The following is an 11,402-nucleotide window of genomic DNA, read 5'->3' on the forward strand; positions in this document are numbered from 1 at the left end:
TGGGTATCAAATGAAAGGGCTTGTCAAGTAGAATTCAGTGCACTATACAAAATCAAAATCAAAGATGGCCACTGCTACAAATTGGCGGATAATGTAGTTTTCAATCCCATCAATATGGGTATCAAAATAAAGGGCTCGGTAAGTATAATACAGAATACAATACAAAATTACAATATGAATCTCCCACCCAAGTGAAGATCTGTTCTGATCTGATCTGGCTAAAAATGATACGTCGCTAGGGGCTCGCTACACCACCCAAGTTAAGGTAAAAGTTAAAAGCGCGTTGAGAACTGTATGGCATTAGGGTGGATAAAAATGATATGTCGTTAGCGTTTTCTCCTCAAGATTTAGGCACATCTTGTTGTACATAGCCTTGCCCCTCTATTGGACCTCTGGGGGGTCGATCGTAACATTATCCATTAACCTTGCAATAATAAGGCACTCAACGAATTGAATACAATGAGAAATAAAAACTAAAAACTTAAAAATAAAAAAGTAAAAAAAATATTTTAACTTAAACGGTTTTATATTGCAGATAAGCGTACTAAAAGCTAAAAAAACAATTTCATGGAAATTATGATTACTAAAATAAAATCGTGGGGCACGTCCAATATCTACAATCGAAAGACATAGCATGAGACTTCACCCATATTATATTTATATATATATAAGTACACAAATATATATATTTGTGTAGGACCAATATAAGCAGATGTTACATTATAGTACAAAATATACAACGTAACAAAGTAATGTCTTGTTTTTCGTAGCATTAGGATTTTTTATCTATATCTAATTATATATTAAAATATGATCAATGATTACTATTATTTTGGCATGTTCTCTAATGGTTTTAAAATTTATCTGTTTGTCTGTGTGTTATTGCAGACTAATCTCAGAAACGCCTTAACTGTTTTCGTAAGCTTTCCTACCATTTTTTTTTTATTGTTTATCTTTAGTATTAAGCTGTAATTATCAACTTTTAGGTATCACCGAGATGCCAATAACATCAACGATGGAGACCATGATGGCTTTAGAATGTGGTTCACCAGGTCGCGTGACAGGCTCTACCGCCATGAACCAGGCCGCTAGTAAAAGTCATGCGGTTTTCACTACTGTCATTGCTAAAGAGAGCCGGAATGACAAGTAAGTTGCAAGTAGTGAAATGTAAATGATTGATGATTGTTCTTTTAATGACACATTTTCTTTAATTTTAATTTTTTATTATAGAATCAGAATAATTTAAGAAGCTGAAATAATTATGTTTGATGCATTTTATTATGCTGTATTTGGATATTTATAATAGTTTTTTTTTTACCTCATATAAAACTTCATGTCTATTGATATAAAGATTCTTTCGTATACAGCATGTTTCGTATTCAGCATGTTGTTCGATTCCCAATTGATGCAACGAAATACTTTAATATTTTCATTTCTGCGGTCTGGTAACGCAGCAAAGCGCAGCGTTGATTTCCGCGACACACACGCATTGCCTCCAGAATTTGGTGGAAAATAAAGAACGGACGTGTCTTAATGAGAACGAAATGTCTTAACATTAGGTCACGACCCCGTCCAACACCAGAGGAGCTACAAGTGTGATGTCGACCTTTAAGGTGAAGATAAAAGCGCTCTTTGAAGGTCATATCGAACTGGAAACACTCGGAAGTTTACCTCATTTAGTATTTTAACTTAAAGGATATATAAAATAAAAATCCACAAATAGTTATATTTATTTTATTACAATACGATATTACTTGACAACAGTACGGTTATTCAGTTAAGGACGTAAAGCCCACAGTTAAAGCTCTTTACAACTTATCGTCACACTCTTAGCCTAAACATTACTTCATCCATTGAGAATATAGCAAAGTATAATTATCACCAATCAATTTATTAATCGTAATCATCGCGAATTGAAAACTTTGAAATGGTTGATACTGATAGTCAATCATCATCAATCAATATAGCAGAGATACATTCAACGCGTATATAGCACGGTCTGTTCTCATTTAGCTCTAATTTTGGAGACGTTGCGCAAATCAAAGAAATTATATGACATTCAATGTGAAGACAAAACAACACAAAAGTCATTTTATCATTTTTTTTATACACGAAATATTGATAATTTAACAAAAGAAATCAATATTCAGCAACACGAAGAAATGTTTCAAATATTTGATTGGCATGTGCCACGTGAATGGAAGTCATCGCCATACATATTAAGATTTTATTTTATTTGATATTTTTATTGATTTAATTATTATATTTGCTATAGTTCTTTCTTTGAATTCTTAATTTTCTTTAAAATTGTTTTGTCTTTACAGTGTCGTTTACACTAATGAAGTATTTTAAATTCTATAGTGTCGCTTCCCCCACGGTTACTCTCCATATATAATCGATATAAACAATTGCATGTCACAACACAAAATACTGTTCACCGTTTGTGCTTATAGTATATGTGCCACTATATCAAATTGCACAGAGTATAGACAAGTCTAGATAATCCAAAAAACTACAGATAAAAAAAGGAAATTCCAAGTACACAAATACATATATATAGTCTACCATTTTACTTGTATTTTATGTAGAAAATATATGTAAAAATCCTTCATAAGTATCCTAGATAAGTAATTATAAAAATTAATATTTTTACAATTCTTATGATATGTACAATAAAGCAGTATAGAAATGAACATCAGCCACATTAAAAGCTAATATAAATATTGTATCAAAACTTGTGCACAAGTAATGTTTCTGTTGTTAGCAAAAAATGTGTACAAACTAATAATAATACAATATAAAAAATATATAGTTTATACTTTTACAAAATACCTTACACAATTTCGGTTATCAAGTCAGTAATGTAGAAAACCTGACTTCAAATTTAAAAATAAAGACTCAAATATTTTTTTTGGGATTTTTAGATCCATTTTTTTAAAAAGTTGTGAGAAACCACAGATTATAATGTTTTTATTCTAAATGATTAATTATTTTCCTTATTCTATTACAAATACACAACAGAAAGATGTGACATTACAGATTTGTTTATGTTAGAAGCATTATATATTTTTTTATTTGTGGCAGAATGTAGACTTAAGCCATTTTTTTAAAAGTATAATCAAGATTTAAAATCTGTAATGCACAGTTATTAAACTTACACATAGATTAACTTGTTACAAAAACAGTAACAAAAAAATACACAATTAGTATTTGGTTTCAAAACATGTAACAGTCGCACATTTCAATTGAAAATTAATATTTACCGGGAAATATTTTTAAGATTTCGAATTTAAAAATAAATATGCGTCTCCTACAAATATTATTAAATAAATGATATTACACAAAAATAAAAAAAAAGTAAACTCATTTGAATTATGTGACATATATTTTAATTTCTTAAATCAATGGTAAGGATTGAAATCATTTCCTATAAAGTTGTTTTTGGACTTACTTCAGAATATAATTAAACTGTTGTTTTATTCCAATTTTATTTGAAAATTAAAACAGATATCCATTTTTTCAAATTGTAGCATGTAGTGTATACAAATGTAAATCTCTACACTAAAAGATAAATATAGTGTATAAAAAAAACTATAAAAATAAATAATATTTTTTTACTTAACTAAAGCAATTCTATTATCACTGATTTTTTTTTAAAAACTTATTCATCAACTAAAACCTGATTTAATACAAGTATCAAAATGGATGAATAATTTTGGAGTGCCAAAACAAAAAACTTGAATTGAAATTGGTATTACATAAATATCTTATTAACTAAAAAAGGTGGTTTTGATGGTTAATTAAAAAAAAAGAAAAAAATATGGTGCCATAAACAAAAAACCAATCGTCAATACAATTTCTTAGCAAAATCGTGAAGCACCATATAATATTATTTTCTAATGACAGATAAATCTTATGACATTATTAAAGAGTACAGTAAGCAGTAAGGTATGGTCTTTTTTTTAGCTCTACATTGTACCCCACATATAGCAGAAAAAGCAAAGGGAATCTAGTATTAGGACACTCACTTTATCAATTTCATGTGGGGCAATCACATAAAAGATTGATTGGTAATAGAGACAACATCAAAAAAGAATACCATAAAAATTTAGAGAATTTAAACCATGCTTTATCCAAATGAGTAGATGCAGCTGCAATGCAAGAGACAACAGACAATGAACTGTATAAAAGAGGTTACTAAATTCAAAATGTCCCCATATCCACACAAAGAAAACATTTTTATTAAAGGAAAATAAAATAAAAAATCATATTTTAAATATGCATAAAACAGTAACAAGATTAAAATTTATTGTAAAAGCAGAATATCCACACCTTCACCTTACTGTACCCTATTTTTAAAAACAATAATTTGTATCTTAATGACATTGACGTTTGACATTAGACAGTTACCTGACATTGTTACAAAATGGTGCACTTTTTCTTCTTGTTCCTACTTTCAGATTTGATATGAATCCTTTCGGCTTCTTGGAATCGACGCACTAGTCGTACTAACTCGTGGAAGGCTTGATCTACATTCATTCTGGCTTTAGCACTGCATTCAATATAGGGTACTTTCAATTCTCTTGATAAGCTTTGTGCCTCGTCTAATGTTACCTGTTTAAAATAAACAAATATAGATAAGACGGAATGTGACAGCTAGAATTTAAAAATTCAGTAGCAAAACTAAATGTCGCGTTTTGTCTTCTTGACAGAGTAGGAAAATCTAAATCTTGAGTGGAGATTGAACTCACAACCTTGCATCACAATGCCATAATAAGGATTAAATAAATTATCAGTAAAAGCAATTGCAACTATCAATTAAGATGATGTTGTCTAAATTGGAGTAGTAAATGTATATTGAGTTAGATTAAGAGAACATGACAATCTGACTTTATTCATTTAAGTATGTAATATGAAGTATCTGTCGGTGATTTACAGTTTGAAGCTGATTTTTATTATAAAGTATCAACAAGAAAAAAATATTATATACCAGTCTTTGGTGTTCCAAGTCAGCTTTATTGCCAACCATTAACATAGGGAATTCATCTCGATCCTTAACCCTCAGTATCTGCTTATGAAACTTGGCCAATTCCTCAAAACTAGCATGATCAGCTACAGAGAAGACCAGAAGGAAACCTTCCCCTGACCTCATGTATTGTTCTCGCATTGCACTAAATTCCTCTTGGCCGGCTGTGTCCAAGACTAAAACATAGTAAATCATAGTAAAAAAAGTTAACAGGTACTAGGTTTTAAGTCAAATACGTACCAGAGCATCAGACTATAAATACAATGGTTGTGGGTTTCCACTCGGGGAAATGAGATATTTTCTTTTCATGCTTTGGTTACAAGACAAAAGACAGCATTATTTCGAACACTCAATGTGCAATGTCAAATGATCTGTAGAAAATAATGTCTTAACACTAGATTCTATCTTCTACTTTGCCTGAATTATGATAAGCACCTTTTTTAAAATAAAATGTACTTGCTTAGTCGTAAATTTCAAGAAAATTACAATAATATAAGATGAACCACATGAGTCAGTTGTAATAAATAACAAATTCATTTGAAGATGGAAAATAAAAAACTAATAATAAATTTTGTTTTTGAATCAATTTTTTCTCTATATAGCCTAGTGTTTAGACACTTCATTCTCAATTCCTAATCCTTTTATAATACTTGAGTGTTAAGTCGTAGAACTCAGTGCTGCTCAGTCTATAAATGCAGCAAAATTAAGATAAAAAAATTAAAATAATTTAAATATATTTAATATATTCCACGATTGAACCCACAACGAACATTTACAGTAATTTCACTGAACCAAGAATAGCTTTTGTGGTTTCTATCTTCATTATATGTCCTTGTCAATACAACATATGTAGGTCATAATATAAATGTGGCATTTATTTTGAAATTTATTACCAAGCAAGGATAAATAAAATGTTTAAAATAATTCAATAATAAGAATTCATGACTCACTGTCCAACTTAGCCGGGATATCATCAATGACACACTGCTTAGTGTAACTGTCTTCAATAGTTGGGTCATAGTCAGTTACAAAATAACTCTGAAACATTAATAATCATAATTTATAAAACAGTATATTTTATATGTAGCTTTGCCTGCATGGTCCAATGGAAATAACTAAGGCTTAGCAGGCGAAGTAATTTTGATTGCACTAACATACATAACATTGATATGATTATTGTGTTCTAATATTGTCTGTAGCCTTCCTTAATAATAGACTATAATTTTTTTTTATTTAAAACAGTAGTTTCTGAGATTAGCATACTCAATAAGAAAATGCCCACCCTGTACTGGTTTATTCTGCTAATGTAAGGGTAATTAATAATTAACACAGTACTGTTATTTATGTAACATATTACTTTGTGTAAATAATATATTTTTACAATTTTAAATCTTATACAGCCAGTAATTTAATCTGCTTGTAAAAACATTCCTTAAGGTTTGACATTTATATCAATATAAACTTTTTTTAGCCTATAAACTGTATAAAAAAGACATTTTTTTAACAGCTATAATTGAAATAATTCACTATGTTGATTAAGCACCCATTTACAGTAAATTAACTGAACAAAGCTTGTACTAGAAACATTACAACAAACAAGGAAACAGGAAATTAATGTAGTATAAACAAGAATACTAATGAAGTCTCCATATAAAATATTGTACACCCAACAAAAATGACTTTGCCCATATGTTACTTGTGGTAAATAAATATTTCTTGGAGGTGATGACACCGGTGGGCGGCGACGTTCATTGCTAGATGGACCTTGACTCCTTAGATCCACTATTTATAAATGTGACCCTACTCATTAGATCTGTCATAAATTGTAAAGAACAAAATCTAAGCATCTTATTAGCTGTTTATATAATGTATATAACAATGGAATCAAGAGATTATCTAAAAATAGATAAACACCCGTCTCGTAGGCGTATCTGTAGCCAAATACGGCGAAATACCTGAATAAATTGGATTGTGATAGCACTTTTTCCGACACCTCCACCACCGACCACCACTAGTTTGTATGTTTGCGCTTGACTAGGTCTGTCTCCTGGTCTCGACATGTTTATTACACAAAAATTCAGGTAATAATCACAATATAATCCACTTTATCTATATATTTTCTAATTTGTGCGGCAGATGACGACCACTGTACACGGATGATTCAATTGATGCGTTTTGTTTCACGTAGTGTTATAATTTATAACCACAGACATTGTTAAGGAAAAATAAAAAAAAACAGAAGAAAGAGATTTTTACAGCATTTTCACATAAAAAGACTCTTTTCTAAATCAAAAATAATATGATAGTTTTCACTAATAATTTTAAAACAAATATTTTGTCTTAAAAAAATAACACTTAAAACATATAAAAAAATATAAAGTCGAAGCGAATTTTGCTAATTGTTTATATAAATTTTAATAAAAGATTAATTTTGCGTTACGTACCTTATATTAAAGAAAATATAAAATATAAAGTACTTATAATTTGTAAAAAAATAATATAAGGGCTATTTTTATATTTTCTTAAAGAATTAAAATTATTTATTATTTTTGTGTACCTTAAATACTTTGCTTGTTTTCGTTCAAATATCAATTTAAATTTATTTTGTAATTTCGATTAATTTTTGCTTGATTTGTTAATAACGAAAATTGTTAATCATAAACACATTCCGTTTTAAATTTAACAACAACCTAAATTCAAATAAACGTCAAAATCAAAAGTCAATGCTCAATACTAAAAACGACAACTTGAAGTTTTTGATGTGTTTGGGGTTGGGGCAGTTTTATTATTAATTTATTATTATTACGACAATATAAAGTTAATTTTAAAGTATTAAAGTCATAAATATTTGAAAGTATGTTTTCTACTAGCAGTCAGAGAAAATTTTGGACTTTCAGTGATGAAAATGAGCTGGCTCGTCATCGTGAAAAGCATAACATACAATTCATATCAAAACATGGACAGCAAATCGACGAATATCAACGGTATAACTACTTTTTATCGCCAGAGGAAGAACGACTTTTATTGAAACAATACGAGCTCCATTTGAAAGAATTTTGCAAAAGATTCACACCTCCTATGCCAAAAGGAGTAGTTGGTACTGCTTTTCATTATTTTAAAAGATTTTATTTATACAATTCTACAATGGATTACCATCCAAAAGAAATTTTAGCCACATGCGTGTATTTAGCGTGTAAAGTTGAGGAATTTAATGTTTCTATTGTTCAATTTGTTGCAAATATTAAAGGTGACAGAGGGAAAGCTTCTGACATTATATTGAATAATGAACTACTATTAATGCAACAGTTAAACTATCATTTAACTATCCACAATCCCTTCAGACCTGTAGAAGGATTTTTAATTGATATTAAAACAAGATGCAGTCTTGCGAATCCTGAGCGCTTAAGAAGTGGTATTGATGAGTTTCTTGAGAAAGTATTTCTAACAGATGCATGTTTATTATATGCACCATCACAAATTGCCTTAGCTGCTGTGTTACATGCAGCTAGCAAAGAACAAGAGAATTTGGACAGCTATGTAACTGATATGTTATTCCGTGATTCTGGTTCTGATAAATTAGCAATACTCATTGAGGCAGTTCGTAAAATTAGATCAATGGTCAAAATGGTCGAGAGTCCAGCAAGAGAAAGAGTACGAATCATTGAAAAAAAATTAGACAGATGTCGTAATCAGGAAAATAATCCTGATAGTGAAATTTATAAACGGAGAATGAAGGAGGCTCTAGATGAAGATGATCTTCCCCATATTAATTCTAACAGAATGTCGTTAGATACAAGTGGAGTTTCTCAGATATTGTCACCTTCCGCATCATAGACTTAAAGTTAAATTTGACAATATGACATGAAATATATTTTAAATAAATTTTTTATCTGACTTTGTGTTTTGTTTTTTATTTGTAAGTCAAATATTTATTTATTCATTTAACATTACTAGCACTGAGGCTGTCTTGGCACAGAGGCACAAGGGTGATTGAATCAGTAATGAGGATATCCATGGGAGAACAAAGGTTACCAACATTGCTCAATTGAAGAAGCAGTGGGCAGGTCACATAGTAAGGAGAACCGATGGCCTTTGGGGCGGAAAGGTTCTCGAGTGGCAGCCGTAAGCCAGACGACGCTCTGTGGGCAGGGCCTTCACCAGGTAGACCGACGATCTGGTCAAGGTCGCGGTCACGCTGGATGCAGGCAGCGCAGGACCGATCGGCGTGGAGATCCTTGGGGGAGGCCTATGTTCAACAGTGGGCGTCGAAAGGCTGACAATGATGATGATGATGAATTTTCATATTATCACTTCCCCGCTCTGGTAAAAAGGCAACGCCTTTAAGTACAACCACTCAACACGCTGTATCTAAAAATCGAATGGGATGCACGCAGAAAGAGGGAAATGGAGTGACTTAACACTGGGTTCCCTCAGTATACCTTTTTAAGACATGACAATGCAGCTTAAAAGGGCGGGCAGGGTCTGGCTACAATTGTAACGATCGTTGGGCTCGACCTCCAGTCAATGAAATGAATTATTATCATTTGTTCTGGCAAGACAAAACTTGGCGTTTAATTCCACCCCTCCAATTCGAGGGGAAAATGTAGAAGTAGAACTGAGTGTCTTGGTTCATCAGTATACTTTTCTATATATAGAATAAACCGTGAAAAGATATTAAATCAGCTTCACGCTGTATCCCGCACACAGCAGGCCCCCCTGGCTGAGGGAACCTGATGTTAAGAAACTCCTTTCCCCACATTCCGCCGAATTTTGGAGGCATTGCCTGCCTGGCCTGTTGAGTGACGGAACTTATTAGAGCGAAGAAATCGATATATAAATTTAAATAAATATTTTATTTCCTTGAGTGGGTATCGAACATCGCGACCACAACCAGTCGCGCCCTTCTATAAGCTTTACCATATTTCTTGAGTCAATAGTTTTTCGCATGATTAAAATACATTTTTGACATTTTAATATCTTTAAGATCAGATTTTGTTCATTGTTTTTTTCCTTTTTGTATACCCACTAATATTCTGCTTGCAGTTTTTTCCGCAGGGTCTATAGGGCCTAATAATATATCAGCCTTGATATGGATAATATAAGAGTATAAACTATTCTTTTGATTTACTAAAGTAAAAACCACATGAACATCTGTTTATCCCATATAATATAACAAATGGAGAACTTTTCATTTTATTAACATATTGACGATTTAAAAATTTCCAAAAAATAATATTTTTATTTGCCTATGGTCATATTTTTTTGTCATTGTCCTAAAAACCCTCTAGACAAAGCAACTAAAATGGTAAAAATAGTTTTATACTTTCCTTTTCAAGTAATGTACAAAAAAATCACGGGAATGAAATAAAAGAAAATAAATAAATCAAAAATATTTATTTGTATACATTTGCATAACTCCAATAACAGTAAAATATGATAAATAGATTAAATAATATTTGTCCATATAAAGCGAGGAGATCCATTGTGACGTAATTTTTAAGCAACGCTTCTTCAGGGCTTTTGACAGAGAAGTAGTCTTTCAGCTTCGTTCTGTGAAAGAATATATATTTTTTGTATAAATAATTGCATAAATTAAATTACAATCTCGGACTGCGTACGGTATAGTTATCAGCATGGGCATATTTTCCAGAGAGGACCTGGACTTAAGATTAAAGGTTTTTTTTTAATTTTTTCAGTGTAAATTTTTTGTTATTAAAATTTCTGAAATGGGCACAGCTAACCCGTTCAGTGTACTCCATTTAGAGTGAGGTACTGTATTGATTAGGTACATTTTAATAAGATATGCATTTTCTCGGTCTAAGACGAAGTGGGATGTTGGGTTCCCTATTCAAAAAAGTTAAAATCACCATAAATATTAATACAGACTGGCAAGAAACAATGTGATAACTATGTAATTCAAAATAAAAAAATAATACTTTACTTGGATCATTTTGTAAATGTGTGCCACTGCTTCCTCGTGCCTGCACGAAATTGGACCTACGGACCTCTTCCCTCCCCAACTGGACGTGAAAGTTAGCTGCGCCTGTGTACCCACAAAGCAGGCCACGAGGAATACGAAGATCAAAACTCTGAACATTTTTTGGTTTATTTTCTTATTTTGTTGTTATTTGAATGGAAGCGCGGATGTTTGTGATCTAATGTCCGATGTCTGTTGCTTTTATATCTCTGAAGCCCTTCGATGTCTAATTTATTTTCAATTATAACAAGAGAAAACTAATTGTGTACGGCCTCTTCAATTTAGAGTGTGATTGTGTGGAAATTTTCTTTTGTTTTCAATGTGGCTTTATCCGGAAAATGCGAATTTAAAATATCAACTATCTTAAAAAAGATTTTTCAGTGAAATTTAATATTTATC

General features: G+C 31.1%; 3 protein-coding genes across 3 annotated transcripts; 1 reads left to right on the forward strand and 2 right to left on the reverse strand.

The window, feature by feature from the left end:
* Positions 1–1,720: 1,720 nt before the first annotated feature.
* Ras64B (ras-like protein 2) lies at positions 1,721–7,202 on the reverse strand. Its single transcript, XM_085190495.1, has 4 exons — positions 6,982–7,202; positions 5,977–6,064; positions 4,991–5,202; positions 1,721–4,614 (listed from the first exon to the last, which is right to left on the reverse strand). Exons 1-4 carry the CDS (start codon positions 7,084–7,086, stop codon positions 4,420–4,422), a joined length of 600 nt encoding a protein of 199 aa, XP_085046621.1. The 5' UTR covers positions 7,087–7,202; the 3' UTR covers positions 1,721–4,419.
* A 528-nt stretch (positions 7,203–7,730) lies between these two features.
* On the forward strand, positions 7,731–8,920 carry CycH (cyclin H). Its single transcript, XM_085190428.1, has one exon. It carries the CDS (start codon positions 7,883–7,885, stop codon positions 8,858–8,860), a length of 978 nt encoding a protein of 325 aa, XP_085046554.1. The 5' UTR covers positions 7,731–7,882; the 3' UTR covers positions 8,861–8,920.
* Positions 8,921–10,405: 1,485 nt separating this feature from the next.
* On the reverse strand, positions 10,406–11,211 carry LOC146536443 (adipokinetic prohormone-like). Its single transcript, XM_085190439.1, has 2 exons — positions 10,968–11,211; positions 10,406–10,576 (listed from the first exon to the last, which is right to left on the reverse strand). Exons 1-2 carry the CDS (start codon positions 11,121–11,123, stop codon positions 10,538–10,540), a joined length of 195 nt encoding a protein of 64 aa, XP_085046565.1. The 5' UTR covers positions 11,124–11,211; the 3' UTR covers positions 10,406–10,537.
* Positions 11,212–11,402: the final 191 nt, after the last annotated feature.

Source organism: Heliconius melpomene, chromosome 9 (assembly GCF_056956725.1).
Source record: "Heliconius melpomene rosina isolate 202511_hmr_F chromosome 9, ASM5695672v1, whole genome shotgun sequence".
In the NCBI taxonomy this organism is placed as follows: Eukaryota; Metazoa; Arthropoda; class Insecta; order Lepidoptera; family Nymphalidae; genus Heliconius; species Heliconius melpomene.

Coding starts and splice junctions, on each gene's coding strand:
- LOC146536443 (XM_085190439.1), bottom strand. CDS start 11,123: ATGTTCAGAGTTTTGATCTTCGTATTCCTCGTGGCCTGCTTTGTGGGT. Junction 10,577..10,967: donor ACATTTACAAAATGATCCAA/GTAAAGTATTAT, acceptor ATTCTTTCACAG/AACGAAGCTGAAAGACTACT.
- CycH (XM_085190428.1), top strand. CDS start 7,883: ATGTTTTCTACTAGCAGTCAGAGAAAATTTTGGACTTTCAGTGATGAA.
- Ras64B (XM_085190495.1), bottom strand. CDS start 7,086: ATGTCGAGACCAGGAGACAGACCTAGTCAAGCGCAAACATACAAACTA. Junction 6,065..6,981: donor TCACAATCCAATTTATTCAG/GTATTTCGCCGT, acceptor TTAATGTTTCAG/AGTTATTTTGTAACTGACTA. Junction 4,615..4,990: donor ACTTGGAACACCAAAGACTG/GTATATAATATT, acceptor TATTTTAAACAG/GTAACATTAGACGAGGCACA.